The 14,089-nt window shown below is 34.1% G+C and overlaps 2 protein-coding genes and 1 pseudogene across 3 annotated transcripts; 1 reads left to right on the plus strand and 2 right to left on the minus strand.

Annotated features, from left to right (window-relative positions):
• The window catches only part of LOC140969196 (transcription factor TGA9-like), a 5,867-nt pseudogene extending 5,182 nt beyond the window's left edge, over window positions 1-685 (plus strand).
• A 3,344-nt stretch (window positions 686-4,029) lies between these two features.
• On the minus strand, window positions 4,030-6,331 carry LOC140969211 (uncharacterized). 2 transcript variants are annotated; one of them, XM_073430483.1, is made up of 5 exons: window positions 6,140-6,326; window positions 5,782-6,046; window positions 5,268-5,479; window positions 4,933-5,194; window positions 4,030-4,627 (listed from the first exon to the last, which is right to left on the minus strand). In XM_073430483.1, exons 2-5 carry the CDS (start codon window positions 6,040-6,042, stop codon window positions 4,301-4,303), a joined length of 1,062 nt encoding a protein of 353 aa, XP_073286584.1. In that variant the 5' UTR covers window positions 6,043-6,046; window positions 6,140-6,326; the 3' UTR covers window positions 4,030-4,300. The 2 variants fall into 2 exon arrangements, with proteins under 2 accessions (XP_073286584.1, XP_073286582.1); XM_073430481.1 differs by having other exon boundaries at window positions 4,031-4,627; window positions 6,135-6,331.
• Window positions 6,332-7,317: 986 nt separating this feature from the next.
• LOC140969197 (uncharacterized) lies at window positions 7,318-11,820 on the minus strand. Its single transcript, XM_073430471.1, has 4 exons — window positions 11,710-11,820; window positions 9,554-9,775; window positions 8,554-8,786; window positions 7,318-8,205 (listed from the first exon to the last, which is right to left on the minus strand). The coding sequence occupies exons 1-4, from the start codon at window positions 11,818-11,820 to the stop codon at window positions 8,190-8,192; spliced, it is 582 nt and encodes a 193-aa protein (XP_073286572.1). The 3' UTR covers window positions 7,318-8,189.
• Window positions 11,821-14,089: the final 2,269 nt, after the last annotated feature.

Consider the following 14,089-nt stretch of genomic DNA (forward strand, 5'->3'; position numbering starts at 1 on the left):
TGGACCAACTACACAAATCTTTACTCCAAACCATTGCCAACTCTTCTCTTAATGACAGCATGCATCACATGGTTATCGCGTTGGGCAAACTCTCCAATCTCGAAGGATTCGTTCGCCAGGTACGTAAACATATTTTATTCTATGCCTGATTCCACAGTATCTTATGATATGATAAAAACTTATACAACTTTCATTAATTTTGTTATAGGCTGATAATTTAAGACAACAGTCTCTTCATCAGCTGCGTCGGATATTAACCGTTCGACAAGCAGCGCGATGCTTCCTTGTGATCGGGGAGTACTACGGTCGATTGCGAGCTCTTAGTTCTTTGTGGGCTTCTCGTCCTAGAGAGTATGATTACCTTATACACGTATAACTATTAGTATCATTTTTCATGTATGATTCAAATACTAATTTAGCATATGATACAAAATTAATGATATATTTTCAGGAGTTTGGTCACGGATGCAGATAATTCTTGCCAAATGACCATGGAGTTACAATCTTCACATAACCAATTCTCAAACTTCTGATATATATATTGATGTCTTCCACAGAATATCTAGCTAGGGTTTCTTGTCTTTTACAGGAGAGAGGCCAGGGTTTCTTGCTTTATTTATTATCTGTAGCTTTTGTAATACAATATATATTAATTATGATATTGTAAATTAATTTAATTTAATTTCATTTAATGTGCATTAATTAGTTGAAAGTCTTCCTCTATATGTATAAGGGAAAGATAAAATATTTTTATTAAAAATGCGAATCATCAAAAATTATTTTGAAAGTTTAGAAATGTATATTTGATTANGATTTTTAAGATTCTAAATTTTATCAATACACATTTCTAGATTTTTTTTAATTAGTAACAAAAAAATACCGTACATCATAGAATTAAACTCACACAATTTGTACATTACATGATTACTAGTATGAAACTAATAGCCCAAATAACAATAGTTAAAAGTTCAAACTATTGAACTATTTGATCTCTTTCAATTTTTTTTGAAAGTAGATCATATGCATTATTTCAGAATATTTTGATTTATAATGCTAAGTAATCAAGTTGGTATATCACCAGAACACCATTCAACGTAAGAAAAAGCATTAGAAGCTTCACGAGCCATCCGATGAGCAACCGGTTGGCCGATCTCGGCATATGGTTGATAGATAAGAAATCATCCGACTTCAGTATGTTGAGTATGTCGATTGTGAGTACTCCACTAGGACCCAGGTCAACTAGAGAGCTGTTAATGGCTTGTACAACATGTATCGAATCTGAGAAAACATTAACAACGTAAAAACCTAGATTCAAACAAAACTCCATACCGAACCTGATGACACATAACTCCGCGCCTTTCACCGATCTCGGATGATGAATAACGCGATCCGAAGCACCCAAAACTCTACTTTTATTAACATATACACTTGTGATATCAACATAATTAGAGATATAATTAATAATATATTTTGCTTTCATCAGTGTTACAATTAATTTTCAATTTTTTTAAAATGCTTTTGAGAATAAGTGATACACGTCTTCGCATTTTCAAATCCACAACTTTCTTCTCATTCTCTTAACTCGTTTGTTCACTCAGATTCTGTCAATGATATTTCTTTCTAAATCATAATAAAGTTCAAGTATTGTTCAGCTCGTCCGTGTCAGACTTTGTGCTAAATTATTGCTAGTATCAATGTTGTATCTTGTAAAACAATCCACTACAAGAAAAATGATTTTCCGCAGCACTTCATCAACAGCGTGCATTTAAAGCACGCTGCAAATACTACTTTCCACGGCGTGCACCCATACGTGCGTTGTTAATAGTGTTGCACTTGAAAGAAATAACGGCGTGAAGTAAAAGCACGCTGCGGATAGTATTATTAACGGCGTGCATTAAAAGCACGCTGCGGGTAACCTATGCAATTTTCGCAGCGCACAATAAAGGCACGCCGTAAATAGTATTATTAATAGCGTGCATGTTTATGTGCGCTGTTAAAAGTAAATCATTTTTTTAAAAAAAAAATCGTGTTTAGATATTAACGGAGTACATTAATTGCACGCCGTCAATAGTATTATTCACCGCATGCATATTATTAGCACGCTGCGGAAAATGGGTTCGAATTTTTAAATTAGCAAAACCGTCGCTAATTTAATATTTGCGACGGTTTATAAATAGATCGGCGACGGTTTCTTTTTTACCGTCGCTAATGGCGTAAATCAGCGACATTTTCATATAAAGCCGTCGCTATATGCGACAGTTCTATTTTAACCGTCGCTAATAGCGATGGTCTAAAAGACAACCGTCGCTAATAGTCACAAATTATCTATAAATATCCGATTTCCATTACATTTTCCTCCACACTAGTTTACAATACTTCGAATTTTCTCTTTTATACGATTTTGATTTCGATTTAAGTACCTTTTTTGTTTCAATTTTGATTAATTTTTTAACTGTTGGTTATCAAACTTGTATTATAGTTTTTTTTAAAATTTTTTAAACTATAAAAGTAAATTTTTTTTTTACTAAAATTTTAGCGACGGGTTTTGAACCGTCGCTACATTAGCGACGGTGTTGTAACTGTCGCTACATTTAAACACCGTCGCTAAATTCGCAACGGTTAATATACCGTCGCTAATGTAGCGACGGCTTCTTCGGTTAATAACCGTCGCTAGGTAGCGATGGTTTTATTTGCAACTTTGCAGCGTGCTGCAGAAAGCTATTTTTGTTGTAGTGATCGTACACATTGAACTTCGAAGCACCGTTGGAGAAGACAAATATGTTTTAAGGAAACTGTAAAATATTACAAGCATCAATTTGATTTCAGTTTTCCTTTAATTTTACATCTGCAGGATTCGTGTGCATTAGTTCCAATATCTTATGAAATTTAAGTTATTGTATTATTCACTATGTTGTAATTTACAATTGTAATATCAGTTCATCCAAAACCATTATTTCAAGTATATATCAATTCCTCCAACATGCAGTTGCATAATATCACTGCATGCATAGGCTAGCTAGCACCTCATAAGCATTGGTCTTATGATTATGATGAATGTAACGTCTCAAATTCGACGACTGTCCCCACTGTACCAATTAAGATGAGTCTTTTCAGCGTGCTTATGTTCTTACTCACACACGTCCTAGGAAACTTCTCATGAGATCACCCATATCAGAATTGACCCAAGTCAAGTATGCTTAATTTTGGAGTTCTTATGTGACGAACTCCCGACAAGAAGATGTGTCTTATTGATATGAGTAGTATCTTTCAAATCTTTTAAGCACTCCTCAACTGCACAGTTTCATACTTGAACAATTTTTGGAATCCATCTCATTCCGGTATGGGATCGGTTCAATCATGTTCTCTTCGTCTAGAAGCCTACCAGATGTCGCTAATTGTCCGTGCAACCTCATAGCACCGACGATCACTCCCCTCCCTCATCGGTCCGGAGCGCCACAATGAAGATATGTTGAAAGATGCAACATAAAAGGGAAATCAAAATGAAAAAAAAAACTACGGTTCTTGTATATGTTTTGTTAATAAAGTTTTCATGACATAATATACTAGAAAAATTCTATAGATTATGATACAATGTGTGTATAATAAAATACATTTGCAGCAAAGAAATAATAATACGTTTGACTCCGACTCTCTTGGTTTCTTCTAAAGTCAAGACTTCATTCGTAAGTTAATCAAGCTCGAGTTAAGTTTGTGTTTGATACGAGGTTCGAGCTTTCGACATATCTTGTGTTTGGTTCATTTACAATCAAAAGATTTCATTTTTTAGGTCACGAGTCTCTGGTCTAGTTGCATCTTTGTCCCAAAAAAAGGATTAGATTTCAGGCCTGATATAAACAAACAGACTTCATCTTAAACAACAGTCTCAATATCCTCATTGACATTAGAAACTTCAGTTTCGCCTTGAAATAAAGTATATAAATAAATAAAATTTGAGGTCAACTACCATGGACAACGTACTTGATTGATACATTCAATTCGGTTCATCTTCTCAAAGGACCTACCAAATGAATAAACAAGGGTGATTTCATTCTCAAATTCATAGTTTCTTGAAACAAATGCCAAAATGTCACTCTCTTATTCACACTTGTGGGTCAAACTCGATTACAAGTTCATGAATCTCAATGAACTACAACAAGAACGACCAATAAATTAGCCGAGTGAAACAATTTTACAGTATGGGTGGCGGATAAGAAAAGAATTACAAATTTTAAAAAATTCTATTTACGAGCAACTGCCTTATCTGCCTTCTGAGTGCATCACCGAGCGCGAATGGAAGAACTTAGTCCTCTGTTTGAGGTCTATACAACGGAGGATCTTCGCCAAACACCAGAGACCTTAAAATGGCTTCACAGACTACACCATCATACACCAGTAAATGCCCTCCATCCGGCACTTCATGATACCGAATCCATGACAACTTTTTGGAGACGTATCTTTGCAACTGGTATGGTACGACCTTGTCCTCACGGCCTTGCCAGATATGCACCATGCTTTCCTTTTGAGGGCATGGATTGCGTATGTCCATTGGATCAAACTCCCATTTGCCAAAAGCAACGATAAAGTCACGACGTAGGGAGTCAAATACAACTCGATTCCTCAACTTGTTCTGCATAATGCAAGAAGATATGTCATAATCGATGAATAGTCCTGTTAAGAATGCATAATTTAAGTACTTTAAGTCTGATAGAAGAGTTGAATTCAAAAGATAACAGGGGTGGATCCAGGAATTCAGAAGGGAGAAGGGGCATAGCAGAGGAAGGTGAGGGTCACTAAATATATTTTGAGGGGGAAAATGACGGTTTACTAAAAAATTACAATCAATATTTGAAAAAACTGAGCATAAATTCAACAAGTGATCCATTAGAAACGCAGCTTTCACCCTTAACGAAATCAAATCCAAGAGAAAATTACCCTACTAAGCAATTGGTACCCTGGTGAGTGCTTCAACACCTCTAAATCTTTATTGCTAAAAAATTGTGTGTTGCGGTCAAGGATAGTCGAGGATGGAAAAAGTTTCTGAGTTAGCCACCAATGCAATAATCCAGGAGAGTGTCTCGCAACAAAAACAGCCCATTTCGAAAGACCCTTGCGGTAATCGTCCTTTGTAAGATCACTCGGAAGAGATGGCCACTTATAATTTATGTGCGGAACAACAAGTGCAGCACCTGCTAATCTGGTAAAATTGAAAGAAAGAAAAAGAATGAGAACCCATATTGGAACATAGAAGCGACTTCTCGAAATATTACCGGTCGGGTATTCGTTTGAGGCAACTCCAGGTAGGGTAACATCCAAGGGAGACTCCAAGAACATAGAATTTGGATCCCAATTGTAGCTTATCAGCTAATTCCTCGATGTCAGATGCTTCACTCTTTAATGATCTTTTCGGGTTTGGATCACTTTCACCATATCCGGCTCGGTCAAATAGCAAAAGGCATATGCCCAACTCATCTAAAAGTTCCTGAATACAGAAGCAACACCAGGCATTCGTATTCTCACAAAACCAAGTTCCTTATCAACATATTGTTAGAAACTGTCTTCTGTAACCAACAAAATCAAACTTGAAACTTCGAAAGTCTGGACTATGAAAACCTCTACAAGCCAGCAGGATTAGAATTGAGGATCGAACAAGACTTCGAAATAAACAAGAAATACCATCTTGATGAACCATACTAGGATTGCACAAAGGGTTTAAAATTTTAATTCAAATCACAGAAAAAGAAGAAGAAACAATTAATCAAGAAAGGACTGAAAATTCTTTACTTGGGAAGCCATGAAGTTCATGTCTTTGGAGCTCCCAAAACCATGAATTACAACGATTCTGAAAGTGGACTTGTTCTTGGGCACTCCTCTTTCTTTATAAGCCAAGAATCTCCCATCACTTAATCTAATTCTTTGTGAATTCATGATATGCAAATCAGCTCCCGAGGAATCGTCGGCGACCACAGGAAAATCAGGCCGTGTCGGCCGCTTTGATAACCCCAAACATCCCATCATCAAATTAAACAATTCCCTAAACACCATTCTTCTGCAAAACACAAAAAATAGAGATCTTGAAATAATTCATCTGGGCAATAAAAAAAAAAAACCAACAATCAGATTCGAAATGGGATCACCTTACAAAAGAATATCAGGATAACTGCTGATTGATTTTCAAGTTTGAAGTCTGCAGATATTTGGAAATGTAGTAGAATGAGACTCACTTGCTCTTCTTCTGCTCAACTGGTGCCCCTTTGGAATTATTACAGTCTTGCTTGCTTCTAGCTTCGATGCTGGCACACGGGCCCTGCTGGCACACGGGCAGTGCCCGTATGCCAGCATCAATGGCCCAAATCAATTGCACACCCATCGGGTAGCTACCCGAAGGAGCATCGAATTTTTCGGTTGAAATATTCCTCTTTTGACACAAATAAATTAAGGTAGAAATATTCGGTTAATTAAAATTTCGTATATGTTTTTTATTTTTAAAGTATTTTTCTTTATTCTTTTTTTTTAAATTAATAACATGAGCCGTGCTGTATTTCAATTACAAATTTTGAAAAAAAAAGGTTATATTTTAATAAATAAATTTATTTTATATATTTTTAGATTAAAAAAAATGATAAATCGAATAACATTTAAGTATTGCAATTGTTAATTTATTTTATATGATTTATTTTTTTTATCAAAACGGAAAAAGAAAAAAATTTTGAGATAAAATTTTCAAATCCCTGCCCCATCACTTTAGAGCAAATTTTTGTTTAAAAAAAGTTATTATACTATACTTTGGTAATAAATGAAGTTTTTGTATTATTTAAATAAAAAAATCTTATATTATGCTAGTTAATTATTTGCCCGATTGCTAATTTTTTTATGTATATATTCTTTTCATTTTTTTTAAATCGCTATTTCGAAATGAAGAAACTAAATTGATTATATTTGCACTTTAATCTTCAAATTTATTTTATATTTCTTAAACAGTAATATTTTACATGCAAAACAGTCAATTTTTGCTTAAAGTGTTTTCTTTTTTAATATATTTTTAATTTAAAATCATATTCCCACATGTTGTTTAATAAATATCTTGACGAAAATTTAGAAAGAATTCATTAATTAAGTCTCAATACGACAATTTAAGATAATTTAGATAATCATGTTTAGATAATAATTAGTACGAGTGCAAACTCAACTTCTTGATTCAATTATATAATCATACATATAACAATTAAATTATTTATAATAATTTAGTGGTTAATTAGCTAGATAAATGACATGTCAAAAAGAGTTCAAAATCATCATAATATTTCCTTTTTAATTTTTCCCAACACTTTTTTCCTCCTATACAAAATTCTCTATTTATGGATTAATATGAAAAAAATAGAATATGAAACCAAGCATCATAAGCTACATGTAGACCGTAACAATGTAAGATACTCACCAAGCATTATCTAATGATTAAATAAAGAGTACCAAATGCAAATGTGACTGGCAAAGTTTAGCTTTTTGGATCAATTTTATTTTTATGGCTTATATGTGAATAATTATGTGTGTGGGTTGTCTATTAAGTTAAGCTCAAAATTAAAGTGATCAATTAATGTTTCGGGTTATTGGGCTTTAATGTATCTAATGGGTTGTGGACCTTTAATGTGTAGAGACATAAGTGTAATTTCTGTTTTTATGATGGGCTAAAACAGAAATATTAGAAGATAAAGATAATCATTATCTATATATATGGGTCATGGTCCCCAGATCTCGCGTTATCACTTTCACTATTCTCTCCCCCATTAAGAAAATAGTTCTGAAGAGAAAATTAAAGGATTCTCTCAAGGAAAGAGCTCGTAGATCTGGAAGATCAAGACACGTTCTAAAGAATTCAGGATTATGGCTTCATGTACGCTTCCGCTTAAGTTTTCAAGTCAAATTCTTGATGATTTAGCATCATGGATTCTACGGTTTATGGGTTTTCCCAACATACCTCACCCTCCATTGGAGCTTGGACAACTGTTTTATAATCTCTAAGTCTGAGCGGCTGAAAATGTCCATCTTTTCCTTCCATGATACTGATCGAGGGGAACCATTTTTGAGTCATCCACCAGTACAACATCCATGGAGCATAATGCACAACTCGAAATGTCCATTGATCTTGTATAAGCAACGACCCTAAGCCTTCTTTTGATAAACAAGCAACGACCCTAAGCTCCGAACAACCTACAAATATGGATCTTAAGCACATAGTAATAAGCATTGATAATGTAATATGTATTCTACATCGGTTTGTGGCATTAAATTGATAAGGTTTATATGACTGCATGATGAATGCCTTAGCACCTTGCATTCATCATGTTTGTAAATTAAATAGGAATATGAAATATTTCACATTAGAGTCTATTGAGTGGACATTACTTTCCCGGCCACAACTTGTCCGGGCAAGTCACATATGACATCAGAAGAATACAAAAGGTTGTATTTATGAAAATTATGAATGTGAAATGGACCAAGAATTGGAATTGTAAACGAAGTTAAAGGGATGGAAAACCACTATTTGTACTTGCATACCTATGTGGGATGTATTTTAGGCAGCTGTAAACAGGATACGCTCCAATGGACATGCCAATCAAGTAAAATTTGGGTCCAAGTCGCAAGCCGTCAACAAGTTCTTGAATATCAAATGCTTCACTTCGTATTGACCGTTTAGGATTTGGGTCGCTTTCTCCATAACCCGCACGATCAAATGACAGGATATAAATTCGGAACTCATAGATATAAATTCGGAACTCTTTTATGAGTTCCTGGAAATGAGGAAACAACAAAATTTCTTGATGGTGAGTAAAGTTACACTTGTAACAGCTCAACCTTTCAAAATATTAAGTAAGAATAATGTGGTATGCAGTCATTTTTAGAGGCATTAAAATTTAACGTACCTCGTCTCTACCAGCTTAACATTTTAGATGAGGTAGCGTTAAAAATAGGGAGTTGATATTTACAATCCATTTTGTGTTATCTACACTCCAATTCATATGTAAAATATGTGTCAAATTTATTCACAAATGGAGTCCAAATAACAAAAAATGAAGTGTAAATATCAACTCTCTTAAAAATATTATTGGGAAAATATAGATCAAAAGGATAGATTATTTCAACTTAAGTGTTACGCAAATGAAATACTTCCTTGTCTAACTCTTTCACCAACACTTGTAGATATGTACCAAATGAATTCCATTTTGAAGAGAAAATAATAATGTCAACGAGTAAAAAATAGTTGATACAGGATCCACAAGGATTTCATAAACTCAGGAGGTCCAGTGGTGAAACAAAGGGAAATGGATTGAGTTCAGGGGATAATGTCAAGAAAAAATCATGCTAAATAACAGAAAATGATTCACTTATACTCTCAAGAAAGGATGGTTCAAGAAAGTAAAGAAATTCTGAAGTGTGCCTATCAAGATAATAAAACAGTCTTTTATACAAATAAACACATTCTCTCAGAAAATATTTCAAAAGTTGTCCTGTTAATCAATTCATAAAAGCATTGAAACTTGAGAGAGAATTCTCTAACCTCGGATACGGCTAAACGGAAGTCTTTAGAGTCATCAAAGCCATGAGTAATGACAATCTTGTACTTGGCTTCTTCTTTTGAAACACCCCTCTCCTTATACGCCAAATGTCTCCCATCACTAAGTTTGATCCTTGGTGATGTCACGTAAGGACCACCAGGTGAGCCGCATATTTTGGAGGGGGAGCTCTTAGTGAAAGATAAGCATATCCCAGAAAACACCCCCTACTGCAACTCTCAAGGCAATCATACTGGAAAACATATATGAGCAAGAGGTAAAACAAGTTATAATAACAAGATGTGCACGATAAATCAACAAAATAGAGACATTGGAGAAGGAGGTCGTTTTTCATATTGAAATCAAAATCAGAAACTGTTAACAGCTAATGCAGAACTATTTTACAGCTGCAAAACCATGCTTAGCTCAAGGGATAAGCTCAACAATCTCCCATGGCCGAAAATTACTCATGTAGTTTTCTCACAGTTATTAAAGGCGCAAATGTGCTCCATAGGCCATAGCCCTTGCTTAAGGGCTAAGGCTCAAAGTGAAGCACATTGAGTAATAATATTTAAAATTTAAAAGAACAAAGAAAATTATGTCAAATGCATATAATATATAATTAGAACGCCCTTGAACAAGAACAGAGAAAATATTCTTTTAGAATACAAGCAAACACATATGATTATTACATTAAATTTCAATTAAAATACACAATCGTGGATCATCTAAGGTGCACCAAGCTTGTTCCCCAGTAAAGGGGCCGAGTCTTGGCATGTCATTAGGTGCAACGGCTTGGTCTCACTTCACCTTGAGCCAAGACGCATACCTTGTAGTCTTTTAATAACCATGGCAGCTTGTGTGTTAAACTAGGCAACATAAGCTTGGAACCTCAAACCCAGACACAGAAGGTTTTGATCAGATGTTTTTTGAAGTCCAATGTCTGAATTTTGCGCTTCCAACAAGCATTTCTCAAGAATTTAGCTTGTCGCCATTGTGCAAACTTGTATCTTAAGTGTGATCGAAAGACACACAGGTAAAAGTACAGGGAAATTTAGCGGATTGAAAATTTTCAGACATAATCTACTCAAATTTTAAACATTGTCCTATGCTGAGGGATACATGGTTATACGATTCCTTAGTTTTTAGACTCGTCTTATACTTGGTACCATGTCGAGAAGATCGTGGAAAAATCAAAGTCAAATAACAAAATTTTAACAAAAATTGTGTCACTAAGCACATCTATCTAACTTTTCATAAGGTTCTCGACATAATCAACAGCAAATACACTACATGTTAGAATATATTCACCTACAATTGAGAACAATTTGGCATATTAAGTATTCAAGTCCGTAGAAGTATGAGCATAGTGATTTATGGTCTTAATTCATTTTGCGCAAATAACTATCAGATCGATTCAATTCGGCTGTAAAAAAAGGTTCTTTAAGTAATAAGAGTCCATCACAATAAAAGACGAACCAAAAAACAAACTTGAACTTAAAGGGAACAACAAAGAATCAAACACAACAAAGAAATGATTAAAAAATTTCTCCGAAAACCGAGAAATCAGAAAATCCAGAGAAACCCACTAAAGCGCAGATCGGAGAAACGAAAAGGAAGAAAGAAAACTAACTCGAAGATAATTTAAAAGCTTTCCTTCCCCCTTGATTGGATTTCCTCGTATGGGCCCTAGATGATGCAGCTGATACTCTCTTGGTCTGCTTTCCTGCCATTATTCATAGATAGTACGAGGGAGACGAACTCCCAGTGTTGTTTTCGATGTCGGGCTCCCTACACCGTCAAAAATCAGACGTGGGATAGGATCGAAGCAACCGTTGCTCCGCCGTGGATAAGAGGTGGGACAGACTACAACTTGGTCATCTCCATTGTCGTGGCAGCAAAAATATCAAATTTCGATATTACATCTTTACAACAAAGTGAGAGATAATTTCACATAGGTAATTGTGAAAGGATTATGGCACAGATAAAATGGTTCTAATTGGAAAATCTGTCTTATATATCATACATTTTAGAACACGGGAAATAGAAACTGAAGAGTGATGCTGAAAGAAGAAACAAACGGAGCTATATATAGATGTTCGAATCTTCTGCAGTTTATAAGCAAGATAAAGTTACACGTTTATGTATTATGTCGAATTACCTTAAAGATGGGTTCACACAATGTCGAATTATAGATCATCAAATGGCCAGCATTGGGGACGTCGTGGTAATGAATCCATGGAATTTTTTGAGGTACATAGCGAATATTCATATCGAAATGAATAAACTTATCTTAATATCATCGCCAAATATGAACTGAGCCCTCTTGATTTGGAAAAGGATTAGTGATATCTATGGGATCGAATTCCCAGTTTCCAAAACCGACCATCTATGTCTCGATACAAACACTTGTATACACCTTGTTGTCGTATTTGTGAGGAACCTGAAAATCCACATATTTAGTGGCATAAAAACGTGGTTTAATAGCTAATTAATCATGATTTTATGGCCATAAAAACGTGGCTTAGTGGCTGAATAGTCATTGAGTAATGAATTGTGATACATGAGATCATGACATGTAGTGGGGTATCTTACCAACTCTCTATAAAAAGATACCAATTACCACACATAAATCACATTTCACAAGCTTGAAATATCTCATATTCGGAAAGTAATTCAACAACAAAAACACTCGAGCAACACATGCATTGTTAGGATTCGAATTAAAAGTGGTAAGGAAATTTCTGAAACTTGATAAGAAAAAATAAGGCTCGATCCGCTAGGTTATAATAACCAATATACGGCCTCATCCCCTTAGATGAGTAACAATTAGGGACTGGTCAGTTAATCATAGATAAGAAGATGAATAATATTTCTTTGTATAAGTTGGTACTCCAATTACAATATATTTTGATACCTTTTTTCGAATTTTATTTGTCTCATGTATTGATTCATGTTGCGACATGGAACATTTTGAACTCAAATTGTATGTCACCTTTGAACTCAAATTGTATATATATTTGTCTCATATTTTTGACATTTCACATACTAATTATTTCTCCAAACACTCATCTTCTTACTTCTCTCCCCATATAAGGGCGAAGATCAAGTGGAAGAAGATGAACAACACATGTTTTGAGGTTTGTTATCAAGTTCGAGACATGAAGTTTCAAGCATCGATTTTAGTTTTAATTTTAGTTTTATTTTCCTTTATGTTATTTATCGCTTCCGCAATTGTGCTATGCACTGTAAAGGCAGTTCTGATTATGTAATAGACTGACTTTTGGCTATTTCATATACTACGTGGCTTGTTGTTTTACGATTTTAATTGTTAATAATGCCGATGGCGCGTCTCGATTTCGGGACGTGACAGTACTTTCTCCTGGAAATGACAAATGATAGGTACCATGGTCATCAAATATTCTAAAATATGTCTAAAGGAGGTTTTTCAAACAGAAAATCTATGGAATTTTTATGGAAAATGCAGCATTTTTAATAACGTTGGGACAAGTACTACTAGACCTCGAGCTCTCGTTTTGTTCTCTATATATGCTTTGATGTGAAAAAATAAAATATGAAAACCAAGCATTACAAGGAAGAAATTGAAAAAATAAATGCGATCAAACTTACTTTTTACATAAACCGGATTTACTATATACATCGGTTCGCTAATTTTTATAATATTTTTATTCTTTATGAACATTAGTGAATTTGTACTAATTTTATATCGTCACAGATTTTTAATTTGGTTGTAAAAAAAATTAATAATTAGTGACATAATTTCAAATTCGGTTCCAGTATTTCATTTTAAAAGGGCAATTCATCTTTCAAGATTCCTTACTCGTTATTCCGAGATTGCAGCATTCCTTATATAAAAAAATTTTAAAAAAAGAAAAAAATTTCAAATTCACTTGTTGCACGTTATGCAACTTGAAATACATCAGTCAAATATTTGCAAAATCAAATCTATCAATTCAAATACAATATTGAATTTTGTCTATTCAAACAAGTTATGAAATTTGAAATCCATAATCTCAAATTCAATAATTCATGAAGCTCAACCTACAATTTAATTATCACTTCTAATTCTTGAAATGATCACCTCCCATCATTACATATATTATATTTAAACATATGTAGCAACGCAAATGTAGTCTTGGAACTAAAGGTTGAGAAAACCCATTTTACCTTTAAAAAAAAAGGAAAAGAAAAGGAAAGAAAACCCATTAATTGGAGAATAATCCTTTTTTACCTTAAATACTAAAGATCATAAACCTTTTCTGCAAATTCCCATTTGCCTTTGATTTCCCTTTTAAAATTTTAAGTAAGAAAGGTAGATAAAGCAAGAATCTAGCTCCTCCAATGTCAAATCATCCTTTATTTACATATAAATTTTACTTTTACTTTCAAGAGTTTACTAGCTATCTTAAAGAACATACTTGTTCTCTGGTTACATGCCAGACAATTATTACTAAGCCCATTGTATATACATGGAAACTAATATACTTTATAAATGTGTTCCACTGGCTTAATTTGAAATT

This window comes from Primulina huaijiensis, unplaced genomic scaffold (assembly GCF_012295235.1).
Source record: "Primulina huaijiensis isolate GDHJ02 unplaced genomic scaffold, ASM1229523v2 scaffold40277, whole genome shotgun sequence".
Taxonomy (NCBI): domain Eukaryota; kingdom Viridiplantae; phylum Streptophyta; class Magnoliopsida; order Lamiales; family Gesneriaceae; genus Primulina; species Primulina huaijiensis.

What these genes read in the sequence shown, in the direction of transcription:
- LOC140969197 (XM_073430471.1), bottom strand. Translation starts at nt 11,820, where the DNA reads ATGAATATTCGCTATGTACCTCAAAAAATTCCATGGATTCATTACCAC. An exon ending in TGTGTGAACCCATCTTTAAG is followed by an intron (nt 9,776 to 11,709) that starts GTAATTCGACAT and finishes GAGTTGCAGTAG; the next exon opens with GGGGTGTTTTCTGGGATATG. An exon ending in TCCGTTTAGCCGTATCCGAG is followed by an intron (nt 8,787 to 9,553) that starts GTTAGAGAATTC and finishes CCTCATTTCCAG; the next exon opens with GAACTCATAAAAGAGTTCCG.
- LOC140969211 (XM_073430483.1), bottom strand. Translation starts at nt 6,042, where the DNA reads ATGGTGTTTAGGGAATTGTTTAATTTGATGATGGGATGTTTGGGGTTA. An exon ending in TGAACTTCATGGCTTCCCAA is followed by an intron (nt 5,480 to 5,781) that starts GTAAAGAATTTT and finishes TTCTGTATTCAG; the next exon opens with GAACTTTTAGATGAGTTGGG. An exon ending in CTCAAACGAATACCCGACCG is followed by an intron (nt 5,195 to 5,267) that starts GTAATATTTCGA and finishes CAATTTTACCAG; the next exon opens with ATTAGCAGGTGCTGCACTTG.